The 14,230-nt window shown below is 38.6% G+C and overlaps 1 protein-coding gene across 3 annotated transcripts in view; it reads right to left on the bottom strand.

Moving 5' to 3' along the window:
- Positions 1-14,230, bottom strand: part of mtcl1 (microtubule crosslinking factor 1) — an 80,613-nt gene that overhangs the window by 33,647 nt on the left and 32,736 nt on the right. For 2 of the 3 annotated variants that reach the window (XM_079876829.1, XM_079876831.1), the window contains exons 4-6: positions 10,227-10,286; positions 8,441-9,850; positions 492-593 (exon numbers count right to left, since the gene is read on the bottom strand). In XM_079876829.1, coding sequence (XP_079732955.1) covers positions 492-593; positions 8,441-9,850; positions 10,227-10,286 — 1,572 coding nt within the window. The remainder of the gene's footprint in view (positions 1-491; positions 594-8,440; positions 9,851-10,226; positions 10,287-14,230) is intronic. The other variant, XM_079876830.1, reaches the window with a different exon arrangement.

Genomic DNA, 14,230 nt, shown 5'->3' on the forward strand with positions numbered 1-14,230 from the left:
TACATACAGCTCCTTTAAATTTGTGCATGCAGAAGACATGCCAATTATCTAACAATATAAATCTAAATAAAGGGATTTTCATAATATTCCATTTGCGCAATGTTTAAGGAATATCATGACATTCATAAAAAAATGATGCATGTCGAAAAGTCACTTTTCTTGAAAATATCTCCCCATGTTATTGTTCCAGCGACGACTGTATTTTCATCCAAAAGATAACCAAGGCTTTACAGAAAAGTAAATCTGTAATACCCCTATATAAATGTTGGGTTGTTTTAACCCAACTTTGGGTCAAATAAGGACAAGCCCAAACGCTGGGTTAAAAATGTAATTTAAAATTTTAACCCAACGGCTGGGTTTGTCCATATTTGAGCATGTTCAGCATCTTGCTAATGACGCTATCAGGTGTTTGAAGTCCACAGAGGCACTGCAAGGACATGTGGAAACGTATCTGGTCTTTAAGTTCAGAGGCAGATGAACGAGGCACTGACCTCGGGTCTGAAACTGTGTGTTCTGGCGTATCTACTGAGTCCAGGGGTTCCCCTGGCTGTGGCTGACCCGTCCGTGCCACCGTGCCGGTCTAGACACCACTCCTGTGAGTGAGTGAAGGAGGGAGAGGAGGAGAGGAGACAGAGGGAGGTGCATGGGGATCGGTGAACGACAAACAGAATCCACATACACGAGACGAGAGAGAGTGGGGGGGGGGGGAACTGAAGGTGGGTTTAAGCAAAACTCAAAAGTGTGAAATGCAAGAAAGGGTGACACATTGTTCGTAACTTCCAAAAATGATTATGAATTAAATAATAATGATTCAAATGAAAAAAAAAAATTAAAAAAGAAGGCTACAAGACGAAGAAAAGCGCAAAAAGAAAGACCAACTTAAAGATGATGGCGTAGGAGAGAGATGAGAAGAGAACGAGAATGAGGAGGAACAGAATCATGGGCTGAAACATCTGGGAACGGGATGAGGGATAAAGAGAGGAGAGGGGAAGGGCCAAGGGGGAAAAAAAGAATGCAAAACACTGGTTATGAAGCGCATGCGATGGGGATACATGAGTCTTACAACCAATAACCCAAAATGTGCAGTGACAGCAGGGACTCAACGCTAATGGTGTCGTGCCAAAGCCAAGCCTCCGTCAAAGCCCTCCTCAGACCGCTCCGCCGAAGCCAAGAACTTTTGTGGGTGTTTTACTAATACGACTGTAAAATATTACTTAATTAATATTAATATTAAGCTAATAATTAAAATATTAATTATAATTAAAATTAAAACATACATCAATTATTTAACTCTCTCTCTCTATCTCTCTCTCTCTCTCTCTCTCTCTCTCTCTATATATATATATATATATATATTAAGCAAATAACTAAACTAATACATTTCTAAATATTATTATTTTAATTATTAGCTTTACTAATATTAAGCTGATCATTAAAATGATTAAATTATTAAAAAACACTATATAGTTATATTTTTTATATATATATATATTTAACTATGTAACTTATTTTCAGTGTATTATTTTTTTAATTAAAGTTAATGAAATATTGGATTTAATACAATAAATATATTATGATATACACAATTTTTTACATGATATACATGTCACTGTGTTGGGTCACTTGATGTTGGATATATTAAGCAAATAATTAAATGAATACATTTCTAAATATTATTATTTTAATTATTAGCTTTACTAGCTGATAAAAAAAACACTATATAGTTTTTTTTATATATATATTTAACTATGTAACTTTTATTTTCAGTGTATTATTTTCAATAATTAACTACATTAATTAAAGTTCATTAAATATTGGATTTAATACAATAAATATACACAATTTTTTTTATATGATATACATGGCACTGTGTTGGGTCACTTGATGTTCAATGTAAAGTCCCCATCCGGAAAGCAAAGCCATTCGAGAACCACAGTTATATACAACAGAAATGAAAAATTACAGTTTTACTTCGGTATTAACAATTAGCTTGCTAAACTAACTTGGAAAGATTTTATAGTTTTATATACAACTATTTTACAGTTGATAATATCCATACAAACTTATTATATTATACTACATAACTGCCATTGGTGTATTGATTAGATTATAACTCCTGATGAGCACTAACAGAATAACGCTACAGGCTTTTGGATGAGGGATAACAAACGGCTCCAGGACAGGTAGGATTGAATTTGGCATGACGGCAACATGTTGCTCACAGCGAAGCTCAGCCAATGCGATGGAAGCATCTGAAGCTTTTAAACACACATCCTATAGGAGCTGTTGTCATTAACTGGTGCGGGACATCAAACCGTTCACAGGTGTGAGATGAACAGGCTGTGACTTCATGCTTGATGAAGAGTGTTTCTGTGGTTAGATTGAAGTGACGTGACCCAATGCAAATAACCGACGGGTTCCACCAATGAACATGAGCCAAATAAGTGAATTAACCAATCGGAGTGGAGCAATAGGAAAATGTTGGAATTCTGATTGGAATCTCATTCAGACACTCAGAATACGATAAACTACAAAAATATCAATAGACGTCAAACCCGTAGTTTTAAAGAAAAGGTTATTTGTTGGAAAATTGACTCATGTTATCATAAAGCAGTTTTTCAAAGCACAAAGCAGGGGGAAAAGGCTGAAAGCAGTTCTATGGAGGTTAGCTTACTAAGACAATTTAGCATTTATGATACTTAAGCATGTGAAACTCATTCACTGAGACAAAAGACAGATCAGCTGCATTATTCCTGAGAATGAGCAAGTCACATAAATACAAAGAGACACAGACATTCAGTGTATTCAGAGTTGGTTTACAATTCATACGGAGCCTCTGGAGGTTATTCCCAAAACAAAACAAAAACGCAGTGTAAGCACTTCTTATCTGCCATATTTGATATTTATGGCTGCATGCTCCACACATATGTTGCATCAGCATTAACTGTGCAAATCAGAAAACTTAGATTTGCTCAAGACCAGTACCCAGGTGATCGAAACACATGTTTTACTGCCATTTTAACTGATGTTAGTATGCATCATGCCACATCAACAGGGCCCAAAACTGACAAGTGCCAATAAATACAAATAAAAATAAGATTTAATTAGGGATGCAATTTTTGGCCGATACTGATAACTTATAATTCTTTATATTTGAAAGCCGATAACCGATATATTGGCCGATAAATATAAATCGAAATTTTTGTGTAATTTTTGAGAGCCTGATTACAAAAACAAAAGTCTCATCATTAAAAGTCATGTCCTAAGCACAGAATTATAATGTTCCCAATCAATATTTCAAGCAATTCAAAGCCATCATGGTGAACAGTGCGCATCTGAAGTGTCTTAGCTGAAGAAAATTATACAATATTTATTGGCTTTAAAGCTACACTGTGTAAGTTTTTAAGTTGATTCTTTGCAAAAAACACTTTGTTCGATCAAAAGTATATGTGTTCATTCATGTGTAATTACTTCCACCAACTAATAAAGTATTCTCGTAAGCGTAAAATCTGCCATTTATAATACATACGAGTGAGTCGCTCGAATGGCGGCAGCCATGTTGCGCCTCCATCTTGAAAATACATTCGCCAAAGAGGGACATACCTGGAAATTCAAGCTTCGCCTTTCGCGTTTTACACTCAGTGACACCGTGACGAATGCGAGGGGGAGATTACTCGCGACTGCCGGCAGATTTGAAAGATTGCTGATGGAGAATCACGCCTATTTTCGAGAACATGTAGCAGAGCCGCCAAAGAAGCGAAAGAGAGAATTAAAACGTCAACGCGACAGGCAAATCAGCAAGACCAAAGTCAATATTGGAGTAACTTTTCCTAGATGGAAAGACGGAGATTTAAAACGGATGCCGAAGTTGCCTGCTTTCTTCTCGACAGGTAATTCAGCCTATTTGTGTAAATTCGAAGTTTTATAGTTGCTTGTCTAACCATAGCATGGTTGTGCATAACGCCAGAACGACCTCTAGTAGAACTTGCGTTACTTTTCCTCGCGTCAATGGTGAAAAAGTATTGTTTACCTTGTAACATAAATCTGTGCTGCGACGGATCACAGGTGATGAATAGTTTTAAAGGCACAATTGGACGAAGTCGAACTGGAAGCCATGTTAATCTTGGAATAATACGGCCACCGTAGGAGTTAAAACGCCCTCGGAATTGAAAGGAACAGAAACTAATATTCACTGGGTAGTCATATACAATTTCACCGCTAGATGGGGGAAAATATCACACAGTGTAGCTTTAATATATCGGCCAAATTTTCTTATAAAATTTTCAAATTTTTATATTTTTTTCTATTAAAATCATATATCGGCTGATACCGATATGGTGGCCGATATATCATGCATTCCTAAATTTAATTATGATATCCTTATTAAGAAGTGCAACATGAAAACATGAGGATTTAAAACATAATGCATGTCCACATTTTTTGTGAAGTTTAAGGCCATAAACAGACTTTAGCCAAGTATGCGATTGCTGTTGTGATCATTTGGGCTGCAGGCGTTCTGGCATTCATGTATTAGCTTCTATCGGCACAAGATCAACTTCATGCATCGATGCACTGAAAAATGCAAGTACGTGCTCTGGCTAAGCGCTCAAGCTTTTGTGCACTTGTGTTCATACAGTATATTATGCTGCAAATCACACAATGACTTGAGCTATTTGTGATAAATAAATATGCTTGAAAAAAGCAGAATAATTTAATCGGTGTAGACAAAAAAAAAAACCAGCTGTAAGGGATATTTATGGCAGGCAAATATTTCTCAGTTCTCCTGCTATTGGCACAGTCAATTTTGGACCCTGCAAAATGTGATAGTGGGTATGAAGAGAGGGCAGGAACAGATGCAGGTGTTCATGGTGGTTACTAGGAAAGGAGAGGTAAGGGCATCTTGGCTGAGCCGGGTGGCACTCAGTCATGTGTGGGTAAAGGAAATGTGCATTGCATTGTGGGATAGACTATTCCACGCAGTGTTCCCCATTGCACATTTTGGCAAATACATCAGGTCATCTGGATAGTCCATGCATGCAGACAATCAATTTACATAAAAGTAGCACAGGTAATAAAGTGTTAATGCTGGTGAACGAGTGTTGTTCTGGGCCTCTGGCAGACCTGTTCAACTGTAGGGGTGTAACGGTTCACGGTTCTGTATGCATCACGGTTTTAGGGTCAGGGTTTCAGTACGGTTTGAAAATTAATTAAAAATAAAGAAAATACGAACAAACAACTTCAAGCAACAGCACAAATAAAGACAAAAGAGCAAAGATGCAAATGGAATAACCAGTGCTTTTCAGGTATCTAACAGTAGTTTTCAGGTACAGAAATTGAATAAATTAATCAAATGTAAAATAACATTGCATATTTCACTAAATTAAAGATTAATCCTTATTAAAGTTGCAAAAGTCATTCAGTCAAGAGCAGTGAGTGATTTCCTTGTCTTTTGTTGTTTGATTAACATTAAAAACAGACAGCAGGAATATTAGGCTGCTGTCACTTTAAGACAATGCACTGATTCAGTACACTGATACTGTACACATGCTTTGTCTTTCTCGACTGTTTATGTTCACTTAAAGGCACAATATGTAACTTTTTTGCTTTAAAAATAGCAAAAATCACTATATCTATGTTATATATATTTTTTAGTTGTGTACTTACATTATCCCGACTGTTTCCAACAACTTTCAAACCAGGAGAAATTTGTAATTTAATTCGAAGACACGTCCCGTTTCTTTATTTCCGTTTTGTCGCCGTCAATGGCGTCATATCCGCGTTGTCCCTGGTTTCCGCTCGTACTGCCATAGCAACCAGAGCCCTCTGATAATAGTAACCAAGGCGACAGACGTGGACAACTGTGTAGTTCGCAATGTCTGTTTGTACGCTGTTGTTGTTTCGTTCAAACATTATGGACCATGGCAAGCAGACTTTGCATAAAAAAGGAGAACTAAAACGAGAATCAATATCAGCGCGGTGTTTTCGAGATGCCTAGAGCTCCCATAAACGAGAGCTCCACATCCGAGACTTCGACCGCTCCTACATGTACTTTATTAAACAGGTGAGCACATTTACATAAAACTAATCAATGTTATATAGTTCAACAATGATAAAATGTTAGAATATGATCTGTATGTTATTCTAATGTTGATCTAGCTTACTGCTAGTCTCATACAGACAAACTAACACATACATTTCAACACATTCAAATGCAGTTTAGTGTGATAGTGTAATGTTAGACCAAGTGAAACAGCGCCTCACAAGTTTAATTTGCCTAATAAACTGACCTGTGAGTAGTAATTCTGCACTCGCGTGTAGTTCGGTAGAATGAAATGTCCATATTCCCTTTATATATCGCGTCGCGTGTGGAGCTGATAGCTGTCTCTTAGCAATCCCAACCTGCTTCATATCAGTCATGATAAAAACATTGATGTATTCACTCATCCATAAACATTATTAGATCGGTCGGCTTGACGTTGACGACAAGATCCATAATTCTTAGCAAATGTTGCGTCATCAAACTACGCCTTTGTTATTGTAAGAGGCTAGCGACCCCTAGCGGCGAAAAAAATTACATACTGTACGTTTAAGACATAACAGATTATGTTTGCTAGGATGCTCACCAAGACGGACATGTTGTTGACATAATTTTTGTGTGAATTTGTCCATTCAAGCGCAAGACTTGAAAGAGAACTCAATATTTGTGTGTTGTCTGAGACACGGCTTTCCGTTTCCACGATGTGCACATACAGATCTTTTCACAGCACGCTCAAGTTCCCATTTTTGTATTCTCGCTCTTGATTGTTTAAATTGGCAAGGCTTAAATCATGTGCAAGTGAGTTTAGTTTGTTCAGGTCACACCTGCGCTCGTGCGCGATCAATACCCGGTGATGGCGGAGTAAATGACCGGTCATATTCGAGCATACGAACAAAGTTTACACAGAGTGACTGTTTTGTCCATGTTTTTTTGATCATCGCTGTTATAACGTATTGGGAAGCCAGTATGTGTATTCATTGACATTAGCCGAACTCTATCTGTCTTTTTTACGCATTGTTATTGTCAACAATATATTTTATATATGTGTTGTCAGATTTGAGATTAACCGCAGTGCAAGTGTGTGCCGAACGGTACGGTTGTATTTTTATACTGAGAACCGTTACACCCCTATTCACCTGCCTACATTTAAGCTGTATGTTATGCTGAGGTTATTAATCTTAAAGTGAATTTAAAAAAGCAAGCACCCGTCACAAACATCTCACCAACTCTGTCTTCTGTTGTGTCTCCTGCTGTTTTACCGTCTCATTAATCTCAGAGCAGGTCTATCAGAACATTACTCTTCTCACAAAACTCCCATTAATCTTTCACATGGATCTTTTTCACACATAACTTGTAACAAATGATCAGAAGTATCACTGATGTAAAACAAGGCAACTGGATAACCAGCTTTACAAGTCAAATACTCTGCCTACAGCTCCACACATCAAGCAAGTATTTCCATTTCCCCTGATGAGTTTTATCATGGGTAAGAGAACAGAGACAACTTATTTAGGGTTTTGCATGGATGCCTGCAGTCGTAGCTTGATGAAATCAAACTTTAGCAATAGGTAGTAGTGTTACCAGTGAAGGAAATGTTTACTTCTACTGTCTACATTCAATTGATGCATCCAGAGCAAAGCTTGACTTATAGAGTTATAAAGGAATAGTTCATCCATCATTATTTACGCACCCTCATGTCATTCAAAAATTGTAGAATTTTCTTTCTTCTGAACAACACAGTCGATGATATTTTAAGATTTTCTTTAGTCAATGCAACTTTTAAAACTTTCAAGCTGCAAGAAAGACATAAAGGTGTCTATATGACTCAACTGCTATCACTTTGCATGATAAAAATATGCCTTTGTTGACTTTGAAACATTGGTCAACTCATGCATACATAGACTACATCAAATACAGTGACGCAAACCACAAATCATAGGAGTTAGAATATACCAGTCGCAATATATGAATTAATTTGACATGACCTTTACATCTTTTTTAGAGCTTGAAAAAATTAGTTCCTATTGAATTTCATAACATGGACAAAAACAGCTGAAACACACTTAAAATATCACCTTGAGTGTTTTGCAGAACAAAGAAAATTATGAGGCGTAAATGATGACAGAATTTTCACTATCCCTTAACATTTCTTTTTGCCTTACATATATAGTGAGTTGACAAATCATGCCAGCCAAAGTTAGTTGAATAGCTTCCTTTGTGGTGCATTCAGGACTTTCAAGACTGGCAGTATATGGACATGAAGATGCAGAATTAATACAAAGGTGTATGCATTCTCAAAAAGGGACTTTCAAATGAGGAAGCAGCAAAGGAAAAAGGAAGTCGCCATGTCATGTGATTGCAAACACTGAATAAAGATGAAGGGTCGGGTTACACATATCCTACCTGGAAGTCGGTCACCAGATCCCTTCCCAGTGTGCCGATGGGCGAGTCTCTTGACATGGAGGTAACGGTGGAAAGGAAGCTGCTAGATTCAGTGAGGTTGGGCATGGGGGAAAGGTCATCGACACGATCCCGTAGACCCTCCCCTAGGTGGTCCACTTTGTCCATGAATTGCTGGAGTTCTGTACGGAAAGCCCTCATGCGGGTGTTGACCGAATCCAGCACCTGAGAGTCGGGTTTCGATTCGGCAGAGTCTCCATCACCCCTGAACTCTGAACCCTCCACAAGAAGATCCCCTCCCAGGACAACCAGATGACCTTCGCGGATCAGACTGTCCGTATCCGTGATGAGCCGGTCCACTGTTTTTCCAAGCCGTTCAGCTTCACGCCTGACGTTGTTGAGCGTCTCTCGGTCTTCCCGTCTCCGCTGGGCCAACTCGGCCACTCCCAGCTCACCAGTATCTGAGGGTTTCTCGCCACTGGCGAATCCAGAGGTGGCCGTCTTCTCAAACAAGTCATCAGAGTCGCTCTCACCGCCAACAGGACCCTCACGTTTAGGGTGGAGCAGCAGAAGCCTGGCAGTCTCGTCCTCATCCGTTTCCCTTCGCCCGGGATCACTATCCACATCAGGGCTACTGGTGCGTATTCCCAAGTGTGCTGCCAGGTCACAGCGCTGCATATTCGAGATTAGCACCCGGTTCTCGTACTGAAGCTTCATGACCTTCCCGCTTAGCTCGTTGACCTGGAGTCTTGCGGCTTTCAGCTCCTCCTGGAGTGTGGCGCCACTCCCTGCTCCCGAAAAACCATTACCTCCTCCGTTACCAGGTTTGATTGCACCAGCACTTCCACCCTCAGCTCCTTCGGACTCCCGGTCGGCTTGGCTAGGCCCGAATTTGAAGCGGTTGAGCTCGGATGTCAGTTGTTTGTTGTGGTCCTCAATCTCAGAAATGGAGCGACGCAGCAGCTCTGCCTCCTCTTCAACAAACTGCAAGTGCCGTCGCAATTCGCTTGCAGATTCCAGGGCATCGCCACCATACGGTGAGGTAGGAACACTTGAGAAGGGTTCGCGCCCAAAGCAATCCCTCTCATATTGGCAGCGTAGGTCTTCGTTTTCCGCCCTGAGGCCACGGTTCTCAACCTCCAGCTCGACAATCTTCCTCCCCAGGATGTTGGCTTCCTCTTCAACCAGTTTGAGCCGTAACCGTAACTCGGCTTCCCGGGTGGTGTGAGGTCCTCCACCGGTCACCTCCGCCAGGGGCAAAGGGCTGTCCACATCGCCGTATACTGATTTATACTTCTGCAATTCCTGTTCCAGTTCATCCTTCTCACGGCCAATTTTTGCCATCTTTTTACGCATAAGGGCCGATTCCTCCTTGGCAAACTGTAGCTGACAGCGCAGATCTGCACTGTCCTCCTGAAAAGTAAGAAATATGTGAATGTACAGTACAAGGCAATACCAATCATTTCGAAATTTAACTATTTAACTTTAATTCATTTTTATTTCAGTTTTAGTAATTTAGTAAATCAACAAACTTATTTTATTTTTTCCATCTAATATTATTTTATTTCAGCTTTATTTCAATGAACAAAAACAATTAGTTTGAACAATTTTGGATCAATCAAATGGATACATAAATAAAAACATCTAAATAAATGATTTTTTAAGGTGCAAAATATTTTCAATAAAAATGTTTCATTGGGCTGTTTTTTGTTTTAAGTTTAGATTTGTGTTGTATTGAGTTGTTCTGTATAAGGCCTGTGAATTGATCTCTGTGTTTGTTTGTACACACCTGAGTTAAAGACTTCTTATCTTTGAAAGTTTCTCTACTGCCTCTCCTCCGCAGAGCAGTCTGAAAGACAACAAGAGCAAAGTTAGACAAGGTAAAGTGCACAAGGTAGATTGACAAAATGTACATCTTCATTTCAGTTACCAGTAGGGTTGGATTGGCCAGTTTCGATTTATTCCAGTCAAGTAAAAAACATTTAGTCAAACATTTATATCAAACATATTGCTTTTGGCAAAACATTTTGTTGCAGCTGATTTTTATGAAAAATCAGCAGCCTAAAGAACACTAACAATTTCCTATGGTTTTAACAAAAATACCACAGCAAAAACAACTGGACTAACTAATATAAATATCAAACATTATTAAAGACAAGTTAACAGTAATAAAATAAAAACGAATAAACAAATTAGTATTGCACAACTGAACAAAGTTCAGGTGCAGAAATTGTAATCAAATGAAAAATATCACTGCAATATTTAATTCCCAACTCTAGTTACCCGGACTGGTAACCTTCATGAACAACTGGGGGCAGACAGAAGCTTTTGTAAATAAATGATTCATTCCGGCATCCGATTTGATCAAACCATCAATTTTGAATATCATATCAAGCTTAATTATTATTATTATGTGAATTACAGGTGCTGGTCCTTATGGCAGACCTTTGAATGAAACTCGGCATACGTTGCATTCAAAGCCGAATTCTTTCTTTATATCTCAGAAAATTACACTAGTTATACATAAAAGAAAAGAAAATCTGGAAACTAAAATGCAAAGAATAAACCATGCTAGTTTGGGATTTCCAGTTTTCAAGTTGGACGTTCAACTTTAAGCGCCGTTCTTTTGCAAAATGGGAATTCGAAATTTAGATTTTGAATTGAATGAAAGGCAGCATATGTGAATCAGGAAAAAACCAAGATGGTAGCCAAACATTACCAAGGATTAAACATTAAAAGAAATGGCTGTGGCCTGAAAACTTAATCATGATCAAGAGCACACTGGACAAGAATAGTAATAATATGGTGAACAGCAAATCAGCTGAAAAATGAAGGGTAACACTTTATTTTACAGTGTCCTTGTTACATATGTTACATACTTACCATAGTAATAACAACATGCAACTAACCCTCAACCAAACCCTAATCCTAAACTAACCCTATAGTAAGTACATGTAGTTGCTTAATATTACTCAGTACTTAAATATATAATTACACTGTAACAATGATACCTTAAATAAAGGGTTACACTTTATTTTTAGGTGACATTGTTACAGTGTAATTATGCATTTAAGTACTGAGTAATATTAATTAACTACATACTATAGATTTAAGGTAGGATTAGGATTTGGTTGAGGGTTAGTTGCATGCAATTATGCATAATTTACTGTTATTACTATGGTAAGTACATGTAACATATGTAACAAGGACACTGTAAAATAAAGTGTAACCAAATGAAGTTTAATATATTTCAGATTGTTACATATTGGGTGAAATCAAGCCGGATGAACCACATGAGTTGCTTCTCAGTGTTGCCATGAGAGGCGCACACATTAGCATGAACCGTCTCAACTACTGTCACGGCAAAGCAACAGTTTCAAGAGAATCGTACTGAGCAAGTTAGTCAGTAAATGTGTTGGTAGCTAAGCTAACAGAAAAATAAACGCATCCAATTATGTTGCTATAATCATTGGCTGACCGCACATGAGCTCTTACTTAAATCAAAAATGTAAGTACTAGGTAAACTTTGCCCTGCTTACTGCTGGTCTATCTTGAGTCATACGCCGAACTTAAATAGCTGCTGCTGATGGCTGTGTTAGCTTGAATCATTTATGGCCAGACAGATGGAAAGTGTGAGATGGGTACAGGCAACAGAGTGAACACAGCAACAGAGTGAGAGAAAACCTAGATACAACTCCAAAACAAAGGAGGAGATGAGATGATGAGGTGATTTTTATGTGGGCTTGGCTGAGTCTGCAATATGGTTACAATTTACAGTTCACAATTCCCCCATTCACGTTCAGACACCCTCCAATGAAGTCATCACCACTAGCTGCCACACAAACATTAGTCAAGAATCCCTATTACTCCTCAGACAAACTATTGAACTTTAGTGTGCAACTCATGGACCAGACATGAATGATTCCTCAAATCATGTGTCTTATTGAGCAGAGCTGTATATTTACACTTGCATTTTACATTAATTCAATTGGGTAGATGCTTTTATCCAAAGCGACTTGCGTTGAGTTTTATACGTTTGAATACCTTGGGCCCTATTTTAACGATCTAAGCGCATGGTCTAAAGCGAGTTCACTTAGGGCGAGTCCGAATCCACTTTTGCTACTTTAACGACGGGAAAAATGGTCGGCACACTAGGCGCATGGTCTAAAAGTGTTGTCCCTATTCTCTTAATGAGTAATGGGTGTGTTTTGGGATTTATGTGCGTTAAACCAATCAGAGTCTCATCTCCCATTCCCTTTAAATGCCAGTTGCGCTCACGCCATGGCGGATTCGCTATTTATATGACGGAAATTGATAGTGGAAAGACCGAACGCGTCTCCAGAGCGCAAACGGATCTGCTCGTGCGCAAGCAGAACATCTATGGGACAAGTCGTATTACACCATATCTTTATGTACACAATAATAATCTTTTACATTGTAATCCTTTTATTTTATATATTTGGCATGTGTGTGTGCTGCTGTGCGTCCCTGTGTGTTTAATAAGCAGAGTGTACGCGCGTTGTGGACCCGCCTATAGGCGCACATTACTAATGCGCTCTTTAAATAACAAAATATATATATTGTGCCATTGACTTTAGAGCAGGTTTCAGTTGGTCAATGGCTCAGTCTATTTCTGTTGCCTCAAAATAGCAAAGCGCCAATAATGCGCCAGAACACACCTCGTTTTCAGACCAGCACGCCCATGGGCGCACAAATGCATTTGCTATTTAAACAACGTGGCACTGGACGTGAAAATGATAACTGCGTCGGGCTGAAACTAGCAAAAAACACTTGCCGCTGCATTACGCCGGGTGTAAGATAGGGCCCTTGAATGCACTGAACCCTCTAGAATACTCTAGCAACTGCCAAACATGCTAAAAACTCCATTTGCAATGCCTTGGAAACCAACCAGGACACACCAGCATTGTGGCAATGACTTTTGTAATTTCCAGAGAGACTGCAACGTCTAAGCATAAGTAATGCACACACACTGATCATGTTACACAAATGTAATGATGCATTAGTGCGCAAAATACTCTCGGTCTAATTCTCTCCAGCCCTCGCTAGCATGCAAACACAAATACAGTTACAAAACATCTGCAACGATAATGCCACGCATCTGCTCTAGAGGAACACATGGCAACTATTCACAATTCAAACGTGGGACAAGAATATGATATTCTGGAGTCAGTCCTTCTTATATATGTACGATTATCTATTTTGGAAAGGCATCACAACACGCCTGTACTCTGCAGCCTGCGTGCATGTGTTTTGTTAAGACTTATGTAAATGTAACGGGTGTAGCTTAGTGATAATGCTGAACTCCAGCACACGCTGGAGATGCAATACAGTGCTAATGCAAACTGACGGAAAATATCTCAATTGTGTCTCCTTTAGTAATAAGATTTTATAGAGAAAAATCTAGATTTTTACTGAATTATTACGTCAATATGGACATTTCGGTTACACTTTATTTTAAGGTGTCATTGTTACAGACAGTGTAACTATATATTTAAGTACTGAGTAATATTAAGCAACTACATGTACTTACTATAGGGTTAGGGTAGGATTAGGGTTTGGTTGAGGGTTAGTTGCATGTAATTATGCATAATTTACTGTTATTACAATGGTAAGTACATGTAACATATGTTACAAGGACACTGTAAAATAAAGTGTTACCGACATTTCTCATCAAATTTCCCCCAGATCAAATGATCTGAGCTGCTATCCACATTCATTTTAAAGGAATTGATTAACGTGTGCAGATATACGTTTTCTGATTTCTGAAGGATC

Source organism: Squalius cephalus (assembly GCF_949319135.1).
Source record: "Squalius cephalus genome assembly, chromosome: 7".
Classification (NCBI taxonomy): domain Eukaryota; kingdom Metazoa; phylum Chordata; class Actinopteri; order Cypriniformes; family Leuciscidae; genus Squalius; species Squalius cephalus.